The sequence below is a fragment of the Siphateles boraxobius genome, unplaced genomic scaffold, assembly GCF_051911475.1.
Source record: "Siphateles boraxobius isolate OS27281-9 unplaced genomic scaffold, OSU_SipBor_1 13, whole genome shotgun sequence".
Lineage (NCBI taxonomy): Eukaryota > Metazoa > Chordata > Actinopteri > Cypriniformes > Leuciscidae > Siphateles > Siphateles boraxobius.
In genome coordinates, this window is record NW_027508733.1 from 5,491,522 (window position 1) to 5,509,359 (window position 17,838).

General features: G+C 40.9%; 1 protein-coding gene across 1 annotated transcript; it reads left to right on the plus strand.

Moving 5' to 3' along the window:
• Window positions 1–495: 495 nt before the first annotated feature.
• On the plus strand, window positions 496–16,702 carry LOC143735255 (CD48 antigen-like). The gene is made up of 6 exons (XM_077225369.1): window positions 496–629; window positions 1,452–1,772; window positions 2,392–2,679; window positions 3,083–3,190; window positions 3,315–3,382; window positions 14,265–16,702. The coding sequence occupies exons 1-6, from the start codon at window positions 572–574 to the stop codon at window positions 14,316–14,318; spliced, it is 897 nt and encodes a 298-aa protein (XP_077081484.1). The 5' UTR covers window positions 496–571; the 3' UTR covers window positions 14,319–16,702.
• The last annotated feature ends 1,136 nt before the right edge of the window (window positions 16,703–17,838 follow it).

Sequence of the window (17,838 nt, forward strand, 5' to 3'; positions counted from 1 at the left end):
ATCAGATAAAATTCTGTCACTGGTTTATGCAGAAATTTCGAAGTAAATGAGCTTCCCATTCAAAGTTCTGTTTCTTTGGCTTGAAATTGCCTTGCAATATGTTTTGGTTGGAAACAGACAAAAAGGATGCAGTATTTAAATGAAAAGGAAGGTTCTCTGCGCTTCTGCAATCCACAACAATCCGGTGCAACCAGGGCAGGACAAAACAAGGCAGAAAAAAAGAATCGCCGGTGCAGCACAGATGTCTTCTAAATAATACATTTATTTAAGGTGCATAACAATGACTAACGTTTCGATGTAAAGTTACATCTTCATCAGAGGATACAGTATTTGTTTCTGAAATAGATTACTAATCTTGTCCAAATAATAGTGTGAGTGGTCATAAATCAATATTTAATGCAATGAAACACAGCTCAACAAAAACATGACAGACTGTGGTTTAGGAGAAAAAACTGTAGAATTGAAGCACAACCCACAACACACACATACTGACACAGACTGAAGCAGTTTTTATCTCAGTGATTATAGACTTCTCTAAAGGACTTTTAAACAGTTCCTCTTTTATGAACTGATGAAGAAAATGTTTTGCTCATTTGTTTTTTGCTGTTTGTGCTTTTGGCATCTGGTTGGTAAGTTTGAAACATTTCTTTATAGTTTCAATTGTACCAAAATCATAAATCAAACTAAGATATCACTGTGTTTGGTCTCAGTGCATTCTATTGCCATCCTAAATGATGAAATCTGAAGTCTTAATCTAAATGTCTACTTTGAAACGAGTGTCTTACTATGTTTGCTATAGAAATAAGTGTATCTGCCAATCTGAAAGATCATTCTGTTGAAGAAATAGTTTGTTGTCATTTGAGAGTTTTGAAACGTTGGCCCTTGTGAAAATTCAGAGATCGGGATGTTTGGGTTCAGTTCATTGATTTTGGGTACCAAACACAAACGGTTTAATATATACTATATTAGATCACGAGTCACGACTGATGAAGATATAGTTTTGCAGTTTTTCACGATGCCCGGGTCTAATGGACAAAGGTTTTATTGTCAGTAATTCTACAGTCTAAAAATCATCATCACCAGAGATGCTGATGTCCAGTTAAATGTTCTCAAAACAGATCTGTCATGTGTCATGTTGTTCTTTGTAACGGCTGCCTGTGGCTTTATTTCACTCCTGATGTTTAAGTTCAACGAGTGGCGGTGTTAAAGATCCTTCACACACAGACTGGCCTGAGCTGAACTAAAATCAGTTCAAATACTCACCTTTTCTAAAAAAAGCATCTCACTTCACCACAGTGTTCAGAGTCTCACTTTAATGCCAAAGTCAAAATGAAAGTTTGTGATAATTTCACTACAAACTTATAAGTTAAAGATTGATTAAACCAATGTTAAAATATTTATTTTTACTTTAAGAACTTGAATGTGTGACTGAGAAACTCTCTGTTCTCCAGTGTTTGCTGATACAGATGCAGTGAAGTCAGTGATGGAGGGAGATTCAGTCACTCTAAACTCTAGTATTACTGAAATAAAGGATCGTGATCTGATAACATGGACGTTTGGAGATCCAGGGACTAAAATAGCTGAAATCAATAAAGAGGATGGAAAACTCGTTGAGGATCTTGATGGCAGATTCAGAGACAGACTGAAGCTGGACGAGAAGACTGGATCTCTGAACATCACAAACACCAGAACTGAAGACACTGGAGTTTATCAAGTAATCATCAAACGCACATCAAACCCGACCACATACAACTTCACTGTTACTGTCTATGGTGAGTCAACAATTACAGGTGTGCTTGTTCTGTCACTGTTTATTAGTAAAACTAATCTTAAGACAAGGTTCTTACCAGTAGTGTTACTATGATGATTTGGTCTTTAGTTCAAAAACACTTGACAGGTCTCCATCACTCCCACAACTTACTAGAGAAATGAAAATACAAGAAAATATCACAGTATTTTTGGGTTTACAATCCCAAGCTGGTGGTCTCAAGGCATCTTTTTACAAACTATGAAAAGTTTAGTGTGTTTAATAAAGCTAAATTTGAAATGAATTAATTATACCATTTCATATTTCTAATTTATTTGCATAGCGCTTGTCACAATATCGTTTCAAAGTGGCTTTACAGAAAGTCATAAGAGTGTGTACTATATGATGAATGTTTGCATTGTCTTGAGCAGTCAGATGTACTTTACTTGATTTACTTGGGAACCATGTCATAGCACTGAAACAGTTTTTATATGGTGAGATCTACAGACCTAGAGGTCAGCCTGCACTGCTATTAGTTACAATACTGCAGTCAAACTCCAAAAACATGCCTCATAGAAGGAGAACTGATCGCAGAGACTCAAATTACTGAACAAAATCAAATATTCATTTCCTCTTTATTCCAGCTCGTCTGCCTGTTCCAGTCATCAGTAATTCACACTGTTCTTCATCATCATCATCAAATTGTTCATTGGTGTGTTCATCAGTGTTGAAAGTGTGTGATGCGACTCTTTCTTGGTACAAAGGAATCAGTGTATTGTCCAGCATCAATGCGTCTGATCGCAACATCAGTCTCTCTCTACCTCTGGAGGTGGAATATCAGGATAAAAACACCTACAGCTGTGTGCTGAACAATCCCATCAGCAACCAGACCACACATCTGGACATCAACACACACTGTCACACATGTGCAGGTATGTGAAAGGTAAAATGTGCCACCTTTTGATTGCAAGTAACAAATACGTATACCACAAATAAAATATTACACAATTATTAATTGTGAGATTTATGCACTATAACCACAGCAACAACATTCAAGGTTACTCTGGTTCTGCATTTCATTCACAAAAACAAAACAAACAAAAAAACAAAGCAGCATCAAAACCTCAAAAAAGAGGTTAGCAAGCAGCGGCACAGTAAGTAAATATCTGAGTCACTCAGAGTTTTGGAGCAGGTGCAAGGCTGTTTAGACTTAACTCAGATGTGCTGCTGTTTAACAGTGTTTGTTATAGACAGACACACTCACTCATACTGATAACTGTTTAGCCGTTACAGCACCAGTCCAGACTTCTTTACATCCTACTCCATGCTCTGTAGATTTTCTGACACCACTGATCTCTGCTGCCGCCGCTGGATTTCTGTTGCTCATTGCTGCAGTCGTGATCTTCTGCATCTACAAGAAACACAGAAAAACAAACCAACAGGGCAAGTGTCACAAACTGCTGACACATCTGTAAAAACTTATTAAATAAGGACATACTTTAATTACTTGAAATAATTTAGTTTTGTTGTTTTAATGCTTCTATTATTACTGTTGTTTTTGAAATAGATCAGGCTCGTAATGAAGAGATCACTTACGCTGATCCGACATTCTACAAAAGAAAAGCACAGAAATCGGTAAGATCATTTATAACTGTGCCATTAATGCAAATTTAATATATTAGATGTTTTTGTCCCATAACCATTCACCCTTTCCTTTTTTTCTGTAATAATGATAAAATAATCAATAATAATACTAATTAATTATTATTAAAAAATAATGTATAGACATGTTACATACTATTACAATGTTACATAAAGACTTATTTTAGAATTTCTACAAATAAATCTGTGTGATTCTGAGGAACTTTAGGGGAACTTCACACACACAAAAAAATCTGTACTGTAAACTAGCAAAAAGATGAAGTTAGTTCTGAGAAAATATCGTGCCGCACAGGTGGTTAACATAAAAAGTCTGCTGGACCTCGAAGTGATAAAAAAAAAAAAAATGAGTGCAAGCCAAGATGCCAGTAATTCTTACAGTAAAGACCATGAACACAAAGTAAATGTGCAAGCCTGAGGGACAAGTTAGTCCAGTGCACTCAATTCAACTCCATGCTTGGTCATAATCACTAAAACATAAATTCATACGCACTAATGTAGCAAACAATAAATAGTTTACATTACAACTGTAGACTAGAACTGTAGAACAAAGTCAATTTTGAGTCTGTGTGAAGCTGTTAAGCACCGAAGACCATTTCCATCTACAAAAAAGCTGAGAAACTTAAAATAAAAAAGTTTTTTTTAAGGTTATTTTTACCATTAGGCAGAATTTGTACATATTTATCCGCATAGCAAACTATGGCTTAAAGTTATTGACACGTTCGAGCAACAAAGAAACTTGCATGTGAATAGGAAGGGCTTGACATTAAGAGCTGTTATTAAAGCATAATAATCGACTACTGCACAGTACATCACAACTGTGCGTACTGCCACCCAACATTCACCTTGTGCATGCACTGCTGTACACACACCGTTCCGTGAACCCTCTCGATGATGAAAATTATATTGAACCGTCGCGGATGAAATATACTGAAATATACCAGAGCTGATACTCACCAGTTAAGGCGTTACATTTCCGACACACACTCTAATCACAAAAGCCTGGGTCTGACTGACCAATCAGAGCAGACTGCGCAAGGCGGGTTTAAAAGTAGTCGAAAGTAAAGCAGAGCGTTCAGACAGAGGGGGAAAAAGGTGCTGCAACAATGTAAATTATAAGAAAAATTAAAAAAAATTAAATTAAATGATGGAAACGTTCTAGTAAACCCCATACACAAAATCATGTAAATGCATAGGGGCCCTTTCTGGAAGCCCATTTCTGCCACATGGGTATGTATGTCATAATTATGATTTACCAAAGCATGATTTTTTTCTTATGTGAAAGAGATTGGGTTTTCATATCCCTTTAATGTTAATCAAACAACAAAAGAAAAAGAAAATCACTCACTGCTCTTGACTGAATAATTTTGGTCGCTTTAAAGCGGCATTCGGCAACCCTAGCTATTTCTTCGCTGATTTTCACTTTTGTTGTCGCATGTTTTCTCAACGAGCTCCCCCTACAGCTGTGAGGTGTATATTTCACAACAAAGTCGTAAAAAAACTCACTTGCGGCACCCTTCTCCCCCTTTCTACCGCTGCTCATGTGCATTTGTTATTATTGGAGCCGGCCAACTTTATCGTGTGCAACTATGTCTACCGAGGTGGGTAATACATCATACACATTGAGGGCGGCGTGTGTGTTTATGTCGAGTTGCCATAAAGCAGTTTGTTTCTTGCTCGTTCTCGCTTCCCACGAGACTTCCTAATTCCAACTTACCGGGACGTAAATCCCCATGTTGCAAGGTTGGTTTTCCGCCTAGGAACACTGGGGGGAGCGGGGAAAGTCACCATTCTCACCAGAACAGGTTATTAAACCATCCAAATGATTTCTAAACGGTTTTATTAAGCTATTAGTTGACATGTAAATGCAATATTACTTATAGTCAACAGACTGTCTAAAGTGTAGCATCGAAATAAAGTGTAACAGACCAAAAGATTAACATCATGGTCATGCATTTTTACTAAATAGGCACTCTTAAACTGTCTAACTGGAAACTGAGGTCCTCAGAAAACCAGTGTGAGAAAAAATATGCAAATATTTCTGCTGTTATATGCATGGATGTGAGTGAGAAGGAAAATGTGACAGAAAATGTGACAGAAAAAGTATCTCAGGGAGCCGAGGTTACGTTAGTAACCAGTGTTGTGCAAGTTCCCTTTCGAGAGTTCTCTCGTATTGCGTAAGCTAGCTTATGCTATGGGAAAACTCCTTTTCTTGAGAATACTGAAGCAAAACTTTAAAACGCAGTGAAGCTGCACAGCAGACACAGATGAGCGTGAGTGTGGTCATTGGCTGTGCTGCGGCAAACTGCTCGAACCTATGGCTAAGCTCTGACGCTCGAACAAATCAGGGCATTTCGCGCCCTGACACGACAGAGTCTGCCAAAATGGGCGTGGTCCGAGTCTATAAAGGACCAGGTCTCGCCTAGGGAGTTCAGATTTATCTCTTTCAGCGAATCTCCACTTCGCTGACCTCCGGATACAAGCATTCACCGCCGTTGAAGAGCCTCCAGCGGGACGAGCAGCTGCATCGCAGTTCTGAGGACGTCGGCTTCCTTCGCCGCCTTCAGCCCGTCGTTCTGCTGTGCCATCCGGCGCACTAATATCCTTTAAACGCAAGTGTGTTCGCCACCACGTTCACACTATCTAAAAGAGAATTTTCCAAACGAGGCGTTGTTTCAAATGCCTCGCACCACCTGTGCCTCGTGTAGAGGCCCACTCGTCAGCGGAGATCTGCACATCCTGTGCGCTTCCTGCTTAGGCCACGACCACGCGGAGGCCACACTCACCAAGGGCGGCTGCCCTGAGTGTGACAGGATGGATCTTACCTCTCTTCGGGAGCGATTGGCTATCCTAACCAACGACGATCCTGCCCCTGCTACCTCTTTCCCTTTGCTTGAGCCGCGCAAGAAAAAGTGCCGCTCACAAAGGATGCCAGAGCGGACGGAGACAAGCGAGCCCACGCCGGCCCAGTCCCCACGTGCCTCGCTTTCTCCTCAGGAATTCCCCACGCCGGCCCTGTTCACGCAGGCAAACCGACGCTCCTCTCAGCGAGCAGCGGGTCTCTTCTCATTCGGGGCTTCAGACGACGAGGAGGGGAAGGATGATAGTTTTTCCATTACTACATCCGACTGTTAGGAGTGGATGGGCTTCGGTTGCGGCCCCACGCCATCTACGCAGGCCTGCACAGGCACGAGCATCGATGCTGAGCTTCTCCGCGTTCTCACCAGGGCAGTCGAAGACCTCGGGCTCGAGTGGTCTTCGCCTGAGGAGCCCACGCGCAGCAGGCTGGACGAGTGTTTCTTGCAGGGGCGCCGGCAGGCCCCTCAACAGAGACCCGCTCCATTCTTCCCAGAGGTACATGACGAGCTGACCAAGTCATGGAAGACTGCGCCGTATTCGGCGCGTCTGAAACCCTCCTTCTCCTCAGCGCTCTCCTCTGTCGACGGCGCAGGTGAAAAGGGCTATCAGTCAGCCCCCCCCCCCTCGAAGAGGCGGTGGCCGCTCACCTCTGCCCACCCACAGCCACAGGATGGAAAGCTAAGGCTGTTCATCCGTCGAAACCCTGCCACGCTACTTCAGCCCTGGCCAGTCGCGCTTATACCGCCGCTGGTCAGGCTGCATCAGCGCTACACAATGGCGGTACTTCAGGTATTTCAGGCCAAACTTCTCCGTTCAATGGACGAGTCTGGCCCTGATCCAGAGGCTTTCAGGGATCTACGCAGCGCCACCGACCTGGCCCTGCGAGCCACAAAGTCAACAGCCCAAGCGATCGGCCGTAACATGGCAAGTTTGACGGTACTCGAGCGCCACTTGTGGTTGAACCTGACTGACATGAAAGAGGCGGACAAGGCAGCATTCCTGGACTCCCCTATCTCCACCTCCGGTCTGTTTGGCCGGCTGTTAAAGGGTTTGCAGAGCGCTTCAAAGAGGCTCAGAAGGCGTCTCAAGCGATGCGCCACTTCCTTCCGAAGCGCTGCAGCTCTGCCACGAGCCACCACAAGAAGGCCACCTTGTGGCCACCTCCCCGTCAGGTAAAGCCAGCACCGCTGGTCTCTCAGCCCCGACCAGTGGCTGAAGTCCGTCACCGCTCTCGCTCAGCTAAGCACTGACAGTTCCCTGAGAGGCGTGGTCCCCGACCCAAGATTGTGTTGGACCCCGAGCCTCGCAAGTCTTGACGAAGGAAGAGACAGAGCTTAAGTCCCGCCGAGGGCGGACCAAGCTCCAAAAGGTTTCTAAAACATTTCCAAGTTCCCTCTTCTCAGGCGACTGGAAATGTAATTACTGCAGTAAATGGGTCTGCAACAAAACACGCACACCTGCAAACAAATGCCGTTTTTCGGCGACACAAATAAAGCACAAAAAGAGCTATTTTCTATCTGCGTCATATGTAGGTCACGTGCCCACTATGAAGTGCGCGCGCCCTCACACAAGCACCGGTTCCACAGTATCTGCTCCCCCAGCTCATGCTATAAATGTAGATCACGTGCCAGAATGGGTGTTGAACATAATAAAACAACGCTACTCACTACAGTTCGCTCGCAGACCCCCGCGCTTTTCAGCCGAGGTCATAACGACAGTAGAAGGGGGCGGGGCTCACGTTCTCCGCTCAGAGGTGTCGAAACTGTTAGAAAAGGGAGCTGTAGAGCCAGTTCCCCTTTCAAAAAGTGAGTCAGGCTTTTACAGTTGCTACTTCCTCGTCCCAAAGAAGGATGGCGGTCTCAGGCCCATCCTAGACCTCAGACACATGAACAAAGCGCTAATGACGCGCCCGTTCAGGATAATGAAAACCAAACAAATACTCGCGCATATCCGCCCGGGAGATTGGTTTTTCTCAGTGGATCTGATGGATGCGTACTTTCACATTCAGATCTCGCCCTTCACAGGCCATTTCTCAGATTCGCCTTCGAAGGGCAGGCTTACCAGTACACAGTACTGCCGTTCGGCCTATCTTTAGCACCCCGTACATTTACGAAGTGTATGGATGCGGCACTTACCCCCCTGAGACAGCGGGGAGTACGAGTGTTAAATTACCTCGGCGATTGGCTTATCATAGCTCAGTCGAAAACACAGTTAATAATGCACAGATCCTGGCTCCTCAGCCATCTAGAATGCCTGGGTCTCAGGATCAACATTTCCAAAAGCACACTGTTTCCCAGCCAAAAAATGTCTTTTCTGGGCATGGTGTTAGACTCTGTACAAATGAGAGCGCACCTCTCAGTAGAGCGCGCGCTCGTCATTCAGCGCCTAGCGGCATCTTTCAGAGCGGGTGCCTGCGCGCCCCTCAAAAGATTTCAGAGGATGTTAGGTCTGATGGCTGCAGCATCATCGGTACTCCAGCTAGGACTGCTAAACATGCGTCACCTTCAACGCTTGTTAAACCAACGTGTACCAGCTCACACGTGGCGATCTGGCCAACTATGAATCAGAGCGAACCACGGCTGCATCAAAGCCCTGGCTCCATGGAAGGTGACAGACTGGTATCAGTCTTGCGTGTGTTTGGGTGTGATTTCAAGGAGAAAGCCACAAGGGAAAAACAACCTCATTGTGCACTTCCTTAGAGGGGCAAGAAGGTTGAACCCCCCATGACCCCCTTCTGTGCCCATCTAGGACCTCTCTATGGTCCTGGAGGCAATGAAGGGTTCGCTCAGATCTGCTGACTTGAAGCATCTCTCTTTTCTGCTGGCGCTCGCGTCAGTCAAAAGAGTAAGTGATTTGCAAGCGCTGTCAGTAAACGGTTCCTGCCTTGAGTTTGGCCCAAATGACTCCAGAGTCGTCCTCAAACCAAGACATTGTTATGTTCCAAAAGTACTCTCGACTCCGTTCAGAACACAGATTATTTCGCTGGTTGCTCTTTCCTCGCCGGATGACGAAGGAGACGCGAATTTACTCTGCCCTGTCAGGGCTCTCAGAATTTATATGGAGCGTTCTGCCCCGTTCAGACAGTCAGAACAGCTCTTTGTTTGCTTTGGCGGCCGCACTAAGGGGCTTGCCGTTTCAAAGCAGAGATTATTGCGCTGGATAGTGGACGCTATCGCGCTGGCTTATGAGTCTAAGGGTTTTCATTGCCCCTTAGGCGTCAGAGCTCATTCCACAAGAAGCATGGCTTCGCTTGGGCTTGGTCGAGTGGAATACCTATTCAAGATATCTGTGCGGCGGCCGGCTGGGCCTCGCCGTCCACATTTATAAAATTTTATAATCTAGAAGTGCCAGCTTTGCAAGCAAAGGTTCTTTCAGTATAAATGTACACACATTCCCCAGCCATAAGGCTCGACATATGTCTGGTTGGCCATTGAACTAAGTTCTTACATTTACATTCCCTATATGAAGCTCGTCTTTGACTGGCTTATATTAGGCTCATATATTCACTCTGTTAAGTCTCAGGCAGTTGCCTCGGGCTATATTAGGGCGAAGTTAACACGCACAGCGTTTTGAATGGGGTTCCCATAGCGTAAGCTAGCTTACGCAATACGAGAGACCTCTCGAAAGGGAACTACTTTGGTTACTAACGTAACCTCAGTTCCGTGAGAGGAGGGAACGAAGTATTGCGTAACCCACCGTGCTACTGTACTGTGTTTGTGTACCGCTTCAGTTGATTAAAGCTGAGCTCCCTAAACGAGACCTGGTCCTTGGACTCGGACCACGGACCTCGGACTCTGACGTGTCAGGGCGCGAAATGCCCTGATTGGTTCGAGCGTCAGAGCTGCCTCGCCATAGGTTCGAGCAGTTTGCCGCAGCACAGCCAATGACCGCACTCGCGCTCATCTGTGTCTGCTGTGCAGCTTCACTGCGTTTTAAAGTTTTGCTTCAGTATTCTCGAGAAAAGGAGTTTTCCCACAGCGTAAACTAGCTTATGCAATACTTCGTTCCCTCCTCTCAGGGAACTGAGGTTACGTTAGTAACCAAAGTATTTACTTCCAAACTGTAATACATTATAGATTACTTGTTACTGTTATTTAAAAGTAATTCTTTACCTTACAATATTACTGTCTCAGAATTGTAATGCGTTACATTACTCATGTATTACTTTTGAATTACTTTCACCAAAATTACTACAGAAGTAGAACTTAACATCCTAAAATGACTAAATGTACCACAGAGCATTTTACATCCAGTAGAAGGCGATATGATGTAGCATAATAACTGTGGGCTATCCAGGCTACTAACAATATAGCATATAATTGGCAAAGTGAAGGCTCAATACAATGCAAGAAAGGATGACAGACAGAATCACAAACAATCCAAGTTTGTTAAAAGTATGGTACAGGTAAAGTGATTATTTGGCAAAATCTGGGAATAGCTTGTAGGGATGGGCATTTCAAGCAAAAATAATATTCGAAGATCGCTGAGTATAATTCGATTATTATTCGAAAATCGCACCCCTCCACCACATGCATGTATAGGCTACGTGAGAATGTGTATCTTCTTCTGTTGTCTGAGAGTTGATTGACAGCTTTTAGATGCATTATTGGCATCGCCACACTTTGTTTACATGAACGTGTCACCGCATCAAAACATGTGGCTTTTTTAAAGACAATAATCGCACAACCTATTCGATATTTTATAATGAAATCAACTAATCGAATATTCGAAAATCGTGACTCATCCCTAAGCGTGGGCCTATTCATATTAGACACAACAGAACTTTATGTAAACTCTAATGCCATGACAAGGTGCACATTTGTTATTTTCTTAATGTTGCCATTATTTTATTCTCTTTGAATTCAAGAGGTTCACAACACAAAACTGTCATGCACAAAGTGCACCTGATGAACATATAGCTGCTTTCTTGGGAAGTATAAAGTGCAATTGGAGGACCAACCCTCAGCCTCAGTCATATTGGCTAAACATAGCCTAAGAAAACACAGAACAAATAGAGACCCTTAGGCCAAACTTGAAGTAATGCGCATACGTCCATCTCGCGAATGTACAGTCTTCTTCTGCCATCTTCACCCATTAGCCGCTTTTCCACTGGCCAGCGTGAGCACAGAGGCCGAAATCATGCCTCGCGGCAATCCTGTTAAACCCGCCCTAATCACGCCTTCACTTTCACACAATACTAAGGTACACCAGCAAGAGGGAGATTAATGAAATAAATCTCTATACAAATATATCAGAAGCTGTCATAGTCTTTATTTACAAACTTGGACACCACGCGCGAATATTGACCAGTGGTGGGCCGTGCATTTCACACCTAGGCATTCAGTGGTGTCCTACCTTAATTAATAACTTTTAATAGTGTAGTAGCGCATAGACTCTCTATAATTGTTGTGAAATTGCTGTTTTAATTTGCACCAGCAGTTATTGGGTTAATACGGTGAGTTTGGAAAAGGCCGGGAGAGAGAAACGAGGCGAGTGAGTTTGGCGTGTGCGTTAGTGTAACGTTAGGCTACAGTGGTTCTTGCGTTCAGATTATAAATTCAGAAACTGAGCCTCCCTTGTCTTGTCCTTTAAGGGTTACAATAGTCCCTTTTCAGACGTTAAAATAATATGAATGTTTGAAAAAAAAAAAGGTTTTGATCATAAATTTAAAAGAAAAATTAAATAGAAAATCATATACACCATGGAAAAAACGGGGACAAAAAAGCATTATACTCACCAAAACTACTGATTTTTTTTTTTTACACAAAATCAATCCTTATTTCTCAGTTTGTATCCCTCAAGAAGACTTCAATTACTCTATTGTACAGGTTATCTGTGCGTTTCTGTTCCAACAATAAGTCTTTTCTATCGAGGCTAAAGCTGGAAGTCGAGTCCCGTCATATTTCTGGCATAAGTTTTAATTCGCTTTAGGGCTGAGAGTGTCTGCTCGACAGAAGCAGTGGACACAGGGACAGTCACCGCAACACATGACGATGTGTACAGCTGCCCCATGCTCTCTCATAGAGTTTTCAAGGAAATCAATGAGATCAGCGGGACTTTTGCTTTCAAAAGCATTCGTAGTATACATAGTCAGTTCTGTTTCTACCCGGACAGATCGAATAGAGTTCCGTGACTCTGCGTTAAGCTCAGGCTGAATAAGGGATTTTTTCCGGTAGGTTTAAACCTGCTGGGGGTCGAGGAGGTAAAAAAACATTAATTTGTGGGTTGAAAAACTATTAAATATACAGAAATATATTGTAGTTCACGCAGTTCGCTACAGATTTGCTAGCTTTGACTACCAGTAATAGTACGCGCTCTGAACATCCAATCAAAGGATGTGAAAATGGCGACGTTATTGTACGCCTGCTAGATGGCCCCGGTGCAGTCAAATTAAAATCTGATTGGCTGATTAAATCTGACTGATTATCTGATTGGTTAAAGCAACAGTTACATTGCCATTCATTTTAAGCAACAGGCGCCTGCACTGCCGATTCTGAAGGCCTCAAGGCAGATTTCTTTGACCCTGACAACACGATAGCTGAAATATGATTGGATAAAAGCTCTAACATAAACATACACTACTGGAAGCAGCCCAACCAAGAGAAAAGCTATGAAATTAAGAGAATGGACTATTGGGAATAATTTCATACTCATTCATGGAAAAAATATATTCAAGTGCAAGTCAGTGATTCTGATAGTGTTTAGGGCAGCAGAGAAGGCCTTGTTGGACCTGACGGCCCACCACTGCTCTTGACTGACCACAAGGTAATAACTTACTTGCATTTTTCATTCGTTAATGTTTCACGGTCTTGTGGTTTTGTTTCTTTTTTCCTTTGAACAAAAGGGCTAAAAGTGTGTTGTAACGCAAGCGTTACTGAACATGTACAGAGTAAAATATTACTGAAAATTGATTAGTAATGCCTTACACTACTGTGTTACAAGAAACAAGTATTACGTTACTGTAATGCATTACTTTTGTAATGCGTTACTCCCAACACTGTTAGTAACTTAGTCTTTCCCTTTCGAACGGTCAGTCGTTTTGTGTAGCTATATGGTATGGGGAACCAATCCAATCACGCCGTGCTATGATAAGCGCAACGACATGTTCTGATACCCAAGTTGGGACGCTTGCATTAGGGTCTGAAGCAAGGGCCATTTGAGATGATGTGTTGAACAGGGAAAGAGCCGTAAATATGATGGGCTGGGCTCACAGTGGCCGGCTCCAGACACAGAAAGGATATGTGCCTGCAGTGCAGGGACTTCCAAGCTATAAAACCTGGTGAAGGTAGACGGTGAGGACCAGCCGGCCGCCATACATACATCACTAATAGATACTCCACTGGACCATGCCCAGGAGGAGGCCATGCTCCTAGTGGAGTGAGCTCTGACGCCTTTAGGGGCATTGCAGGCCCAGGGCCAGGTCTGTGGCGCTACAGAGGTCACAAAAAGCTTCTTGACACTGTAAGAGGGGCGTCTGCGTGGGCCTTGCTCATATTCGAATGGGCATGGGCACATTTTCAAGCATGCGTGACTCTCATGGTGTCTTCAGCGTCTGAGGACATGAAAACATGAACTTAATCTCCAGAGCTGCTCTGAGAGTCACTTCACCAGCATTTCACCATTTCATTTCAGAAAAATATCGTCAGATACACACAGAAATGCCAACCTCTCCAAGATAACCCACCAAAATAAAAGTTCTGTTTAACTTGAATAAATAATGACAAATATATTACTATTGTACAGTAGAACGTACTTTTGAAAGTAATAACAATACATTATTTTTTAAAAGGATTTAAAAAAAAATCACACAATTTTTCTTTTTAAGTTTACGAATTTAAATGAAAACCTCTGCATCAAGCACACAAAATTACGTTAGTGCTTGTTTGCGCAAAAAAAACAACAACATAATTTACCACTTTACAAAAAAATATTTCTTTGCAACTGTTCCTAAAACCATGATATCTCACTATTTTACTGTCTGTATTCTGTTTTCTTTCAGGAAGTTAAAGTGGACGAAGAGGTGGTGTACGCAGACGTCGTCACCAAAAAATGATCAAAAAATCCTCATCAATGGTGATGTCTTCACAGTTACGGTTTACATGCATGCTGGGAAGACAAACAGCAACGACTATAGCAACAAAGAAGTGCTCTTGCAGGCTTTCTGCACAAAAAAGCAAAGCAAAAAAAAAAGCTATTTAAACAACATATTACATGAACAGACTTTAAACAGCCATGATGTTATATGTCCTAGCAACATATTCTCTTCACTGCATTCAGATCAAACATTATTTAACAAGATGATGGTCATTATTCTGCAGGTGCAAATTCAGATTAAAGCTACATATAAAACTTTAGCAATACAATCTGAAGAGATAGAGCAGACCTTTAATTTGGAACATATGTTATACAAATATTAGCAGATTTTGGAGTTTTTGACAGTATTTTATTCTATTGAATCAGTGTCATGAATGTGATTCACTGAATGCAAGCACTTGCACTTTGTGAGTGAAACTGAGACCGGCTGTGGTCTGTTCTTTAGATCTGGAAAAGAAATGTGGTTTCATCTGTTGGATGGACAAACTACTTCCGCATGAGAATGTCTATTACTGGACGTCTGTGGTTAGTGTGCGTGTGTGTGAATAGCATATGGTTAAAAAAAAAACCTTTCACAACTTAACTTCCTTTTTCTTATGTAAAATTAAATGCATAATCCATGAATGCTGATGCTAGAAAATAAAATTATCTCAAATAAAAGTGATATTACTGTAAAATATAAAAATAACATACTGTGTACTTGAATATTAAAATACCTACTCATACAGTGATCCTGCAGATAAACTGTGTTGGTTTCAACACTATCAAGAGTTCAAAAGTTCATTCTGGAGTTTCAACTATTCTTGATATCACAGACATCCTTTTTTATTATGAACATATCCTGTTTTTGTCTGTTAAAAACACACGACATCTGTCAACCTGCGTCCAAGTCAAAATGTCATGTGACTGATCCCATTTTTACATATTATAGAGTATAATATTATAGTTATTAATTATGTAACTTCTTCCAGCAGGAAAAAAAAAAACTATTTTAAGAGCCTCCAAAAAACTTCATTTTGACATCTATGTAATAGGCTACAGTTAATTCATGTTTGGATGACAGTGGTGTCTGATACCATATCACCACAGTTTTACCGTCGTAGCTCAGTGTTTTACATCTATGCATTATGATAAACACAGCCGTTATGAGTGAATCAGATCTGTTTAATGGCATTTATTATTACACGCACATTAAAGTATTTTTGGTGCAGCAAACCACTGATGCTTACCAATAATTTCCAAAGGTTACTCGGTCATTTTCAATAGGGTGTACGATGTGGCCATCTGGTGATCAAAATGCTTAATTTCTTCATTTTTCCTCCACTTTATTCTGTAGGCTACTGGTAACTATGGAAGCTTGTTTCCGCCACAGGATGAAAAATAAAAAAGGTAATTGCCAGTTTTTATCTCACAATTCCGACTTTTTTTCTCTCACAATTGCGAGTTTACATCACGCAATTCAGACTTTATTTCTCACAATTGCGAGATATAAAGTCATAATTGATTGATATAAAGTCGCAATTGCGTGTTATAAAGTCATAATTGTTTGATATAAAGACGCAATTGCGTGTTGTAAAGTCAGAATTATGAGATTTAAACTATTCTGAGGGAAAAAAGTCAGTCTATTTTTTCCATAGAATTGGACTTTATAACTCGCAATTGCGAGTTTATATCTCACAATTCTGAGAAAATATGTCAGAATTGCGAGATATAAACTCGACTTAATTAATAAAAGATGCTGAATAATTGAGCAGATAACATTGAATTTGTTCAGTTATTTTGAATCTGTTTTATTTTGTCTACTGTAAGTCTATTAGACTACTATAAGACTATTCTGGAAAGATTTAGAAATCAGTATTAATGATATTCATATTCATGATAGAAATGTGTGCATTTGATGTGCTTTATTTATTGTTTTCTCTTTCTGGCAGCTAATGTAAGTAATGTGATTGTTATCTTGGGGCATTGAATAAAAAAACCCCATCAGATTTCATAAATCTTGCTAGTTTTAATCTATAATAGTGATTTACATGTATGAATTTTAGATGTTTTGCTCCAAAGTGACTGTATTGTCTATGTTGTGTCCATCTGGTGGCCAAAACTAGAATTTATCAATATTTCATTTAATTGCAATTCATATTTCTTTGCCAATTACACAGTTTCTTACGATTCGCAATTCATAATGTAATAACTGCACATAATGTAATAAGTATTACATTAATATTGTAATAAAATGCTCATAATGTAATAATTGTCTTAAAACGTAATAAAATCTTGAGCTCATAATGTAATAACAATTATTACTTTATGAGAAATGTATTACATTATAAACTTAACCAAAAATAGTCATATTGTCATTATTGTAATAGTTTTTTTAAACATAAAAACATTGGTTTTCCCTTACAGTATATTTTTGGACTTATTCTTAAACTGCCTATGAAATGCACCAGATTTAAATATTCATGCAATTATTATTATTATTATTATTATTGCTATTGCTATTGCTATTGTTATTATAATCATTATTATTGATGTTGATAATATTATTATCATGGTACATTACTTCTTATATATATATTTTTTTAATTCAACAACAAAAGTGTACACTAACAACACTGTATACATAGTACTGTATAGCTCATGTTGTAAAACATAACTCACAGCATCAATATATAGTAAAAGAAAAAACAGTTCAAAACTTTAAAAAATAACTCTGGAACAGTTAAAGCAGCCACATCTATGGTTTAAGTACATAGACTACAAACATTTCTGGGAGTCCTGAAGAACAGCAAGAAAATGTTTTCAGAACTACATCTTCAGACAAACACTACAACAGCCCAACCTAATATTAAAAGTAAAAGAATGTTATATGTTGAAATGCAACATTGAATCGTTTGATGTTTATTTCAGGTAGATGTCCTTTATGGTAAACCATCCAAAGAACACATGTCTCATTACAATCCATGCTGACCAATCAGCTTCTTAAGTTTTTGAGCAAGGCCACTTGTGCATCCAGCTGCATCATGCTAATGCAACAGTCCTCGTCCATCTTGTAGGGTCTGGACCAATCAGACACACACTAATTATTCATATTCATTGTATTTAATGAATATAAAGGTCTATGAAACTCTCCCCCAAAACTAACCTCACAAATGAAGTTACTTTGTCAGCCGGGTGTCCGGTTACAGAACACTTTAAGACTGATAACAGACTTTTATGACCTCAAAGGAATGTGGCCACATGCGCCACATACTTAAGAGAGAGAGAGACAATCTTTAATTAAATAAACTTTGCGGTGTTACTCTGATCTATGAAGGAACATCTCTCACAGAAACTGTGATGATTTACTGTCTCGTGTACTATTAGGTATAACAACATGGTATGTTTGATTGGGGTGTATGTGGTTGCACAACCACCCAACGGTCAATATAACCTCACCTGTATCATGATTCCTACCTAATTAATCCTCATTTAATGAC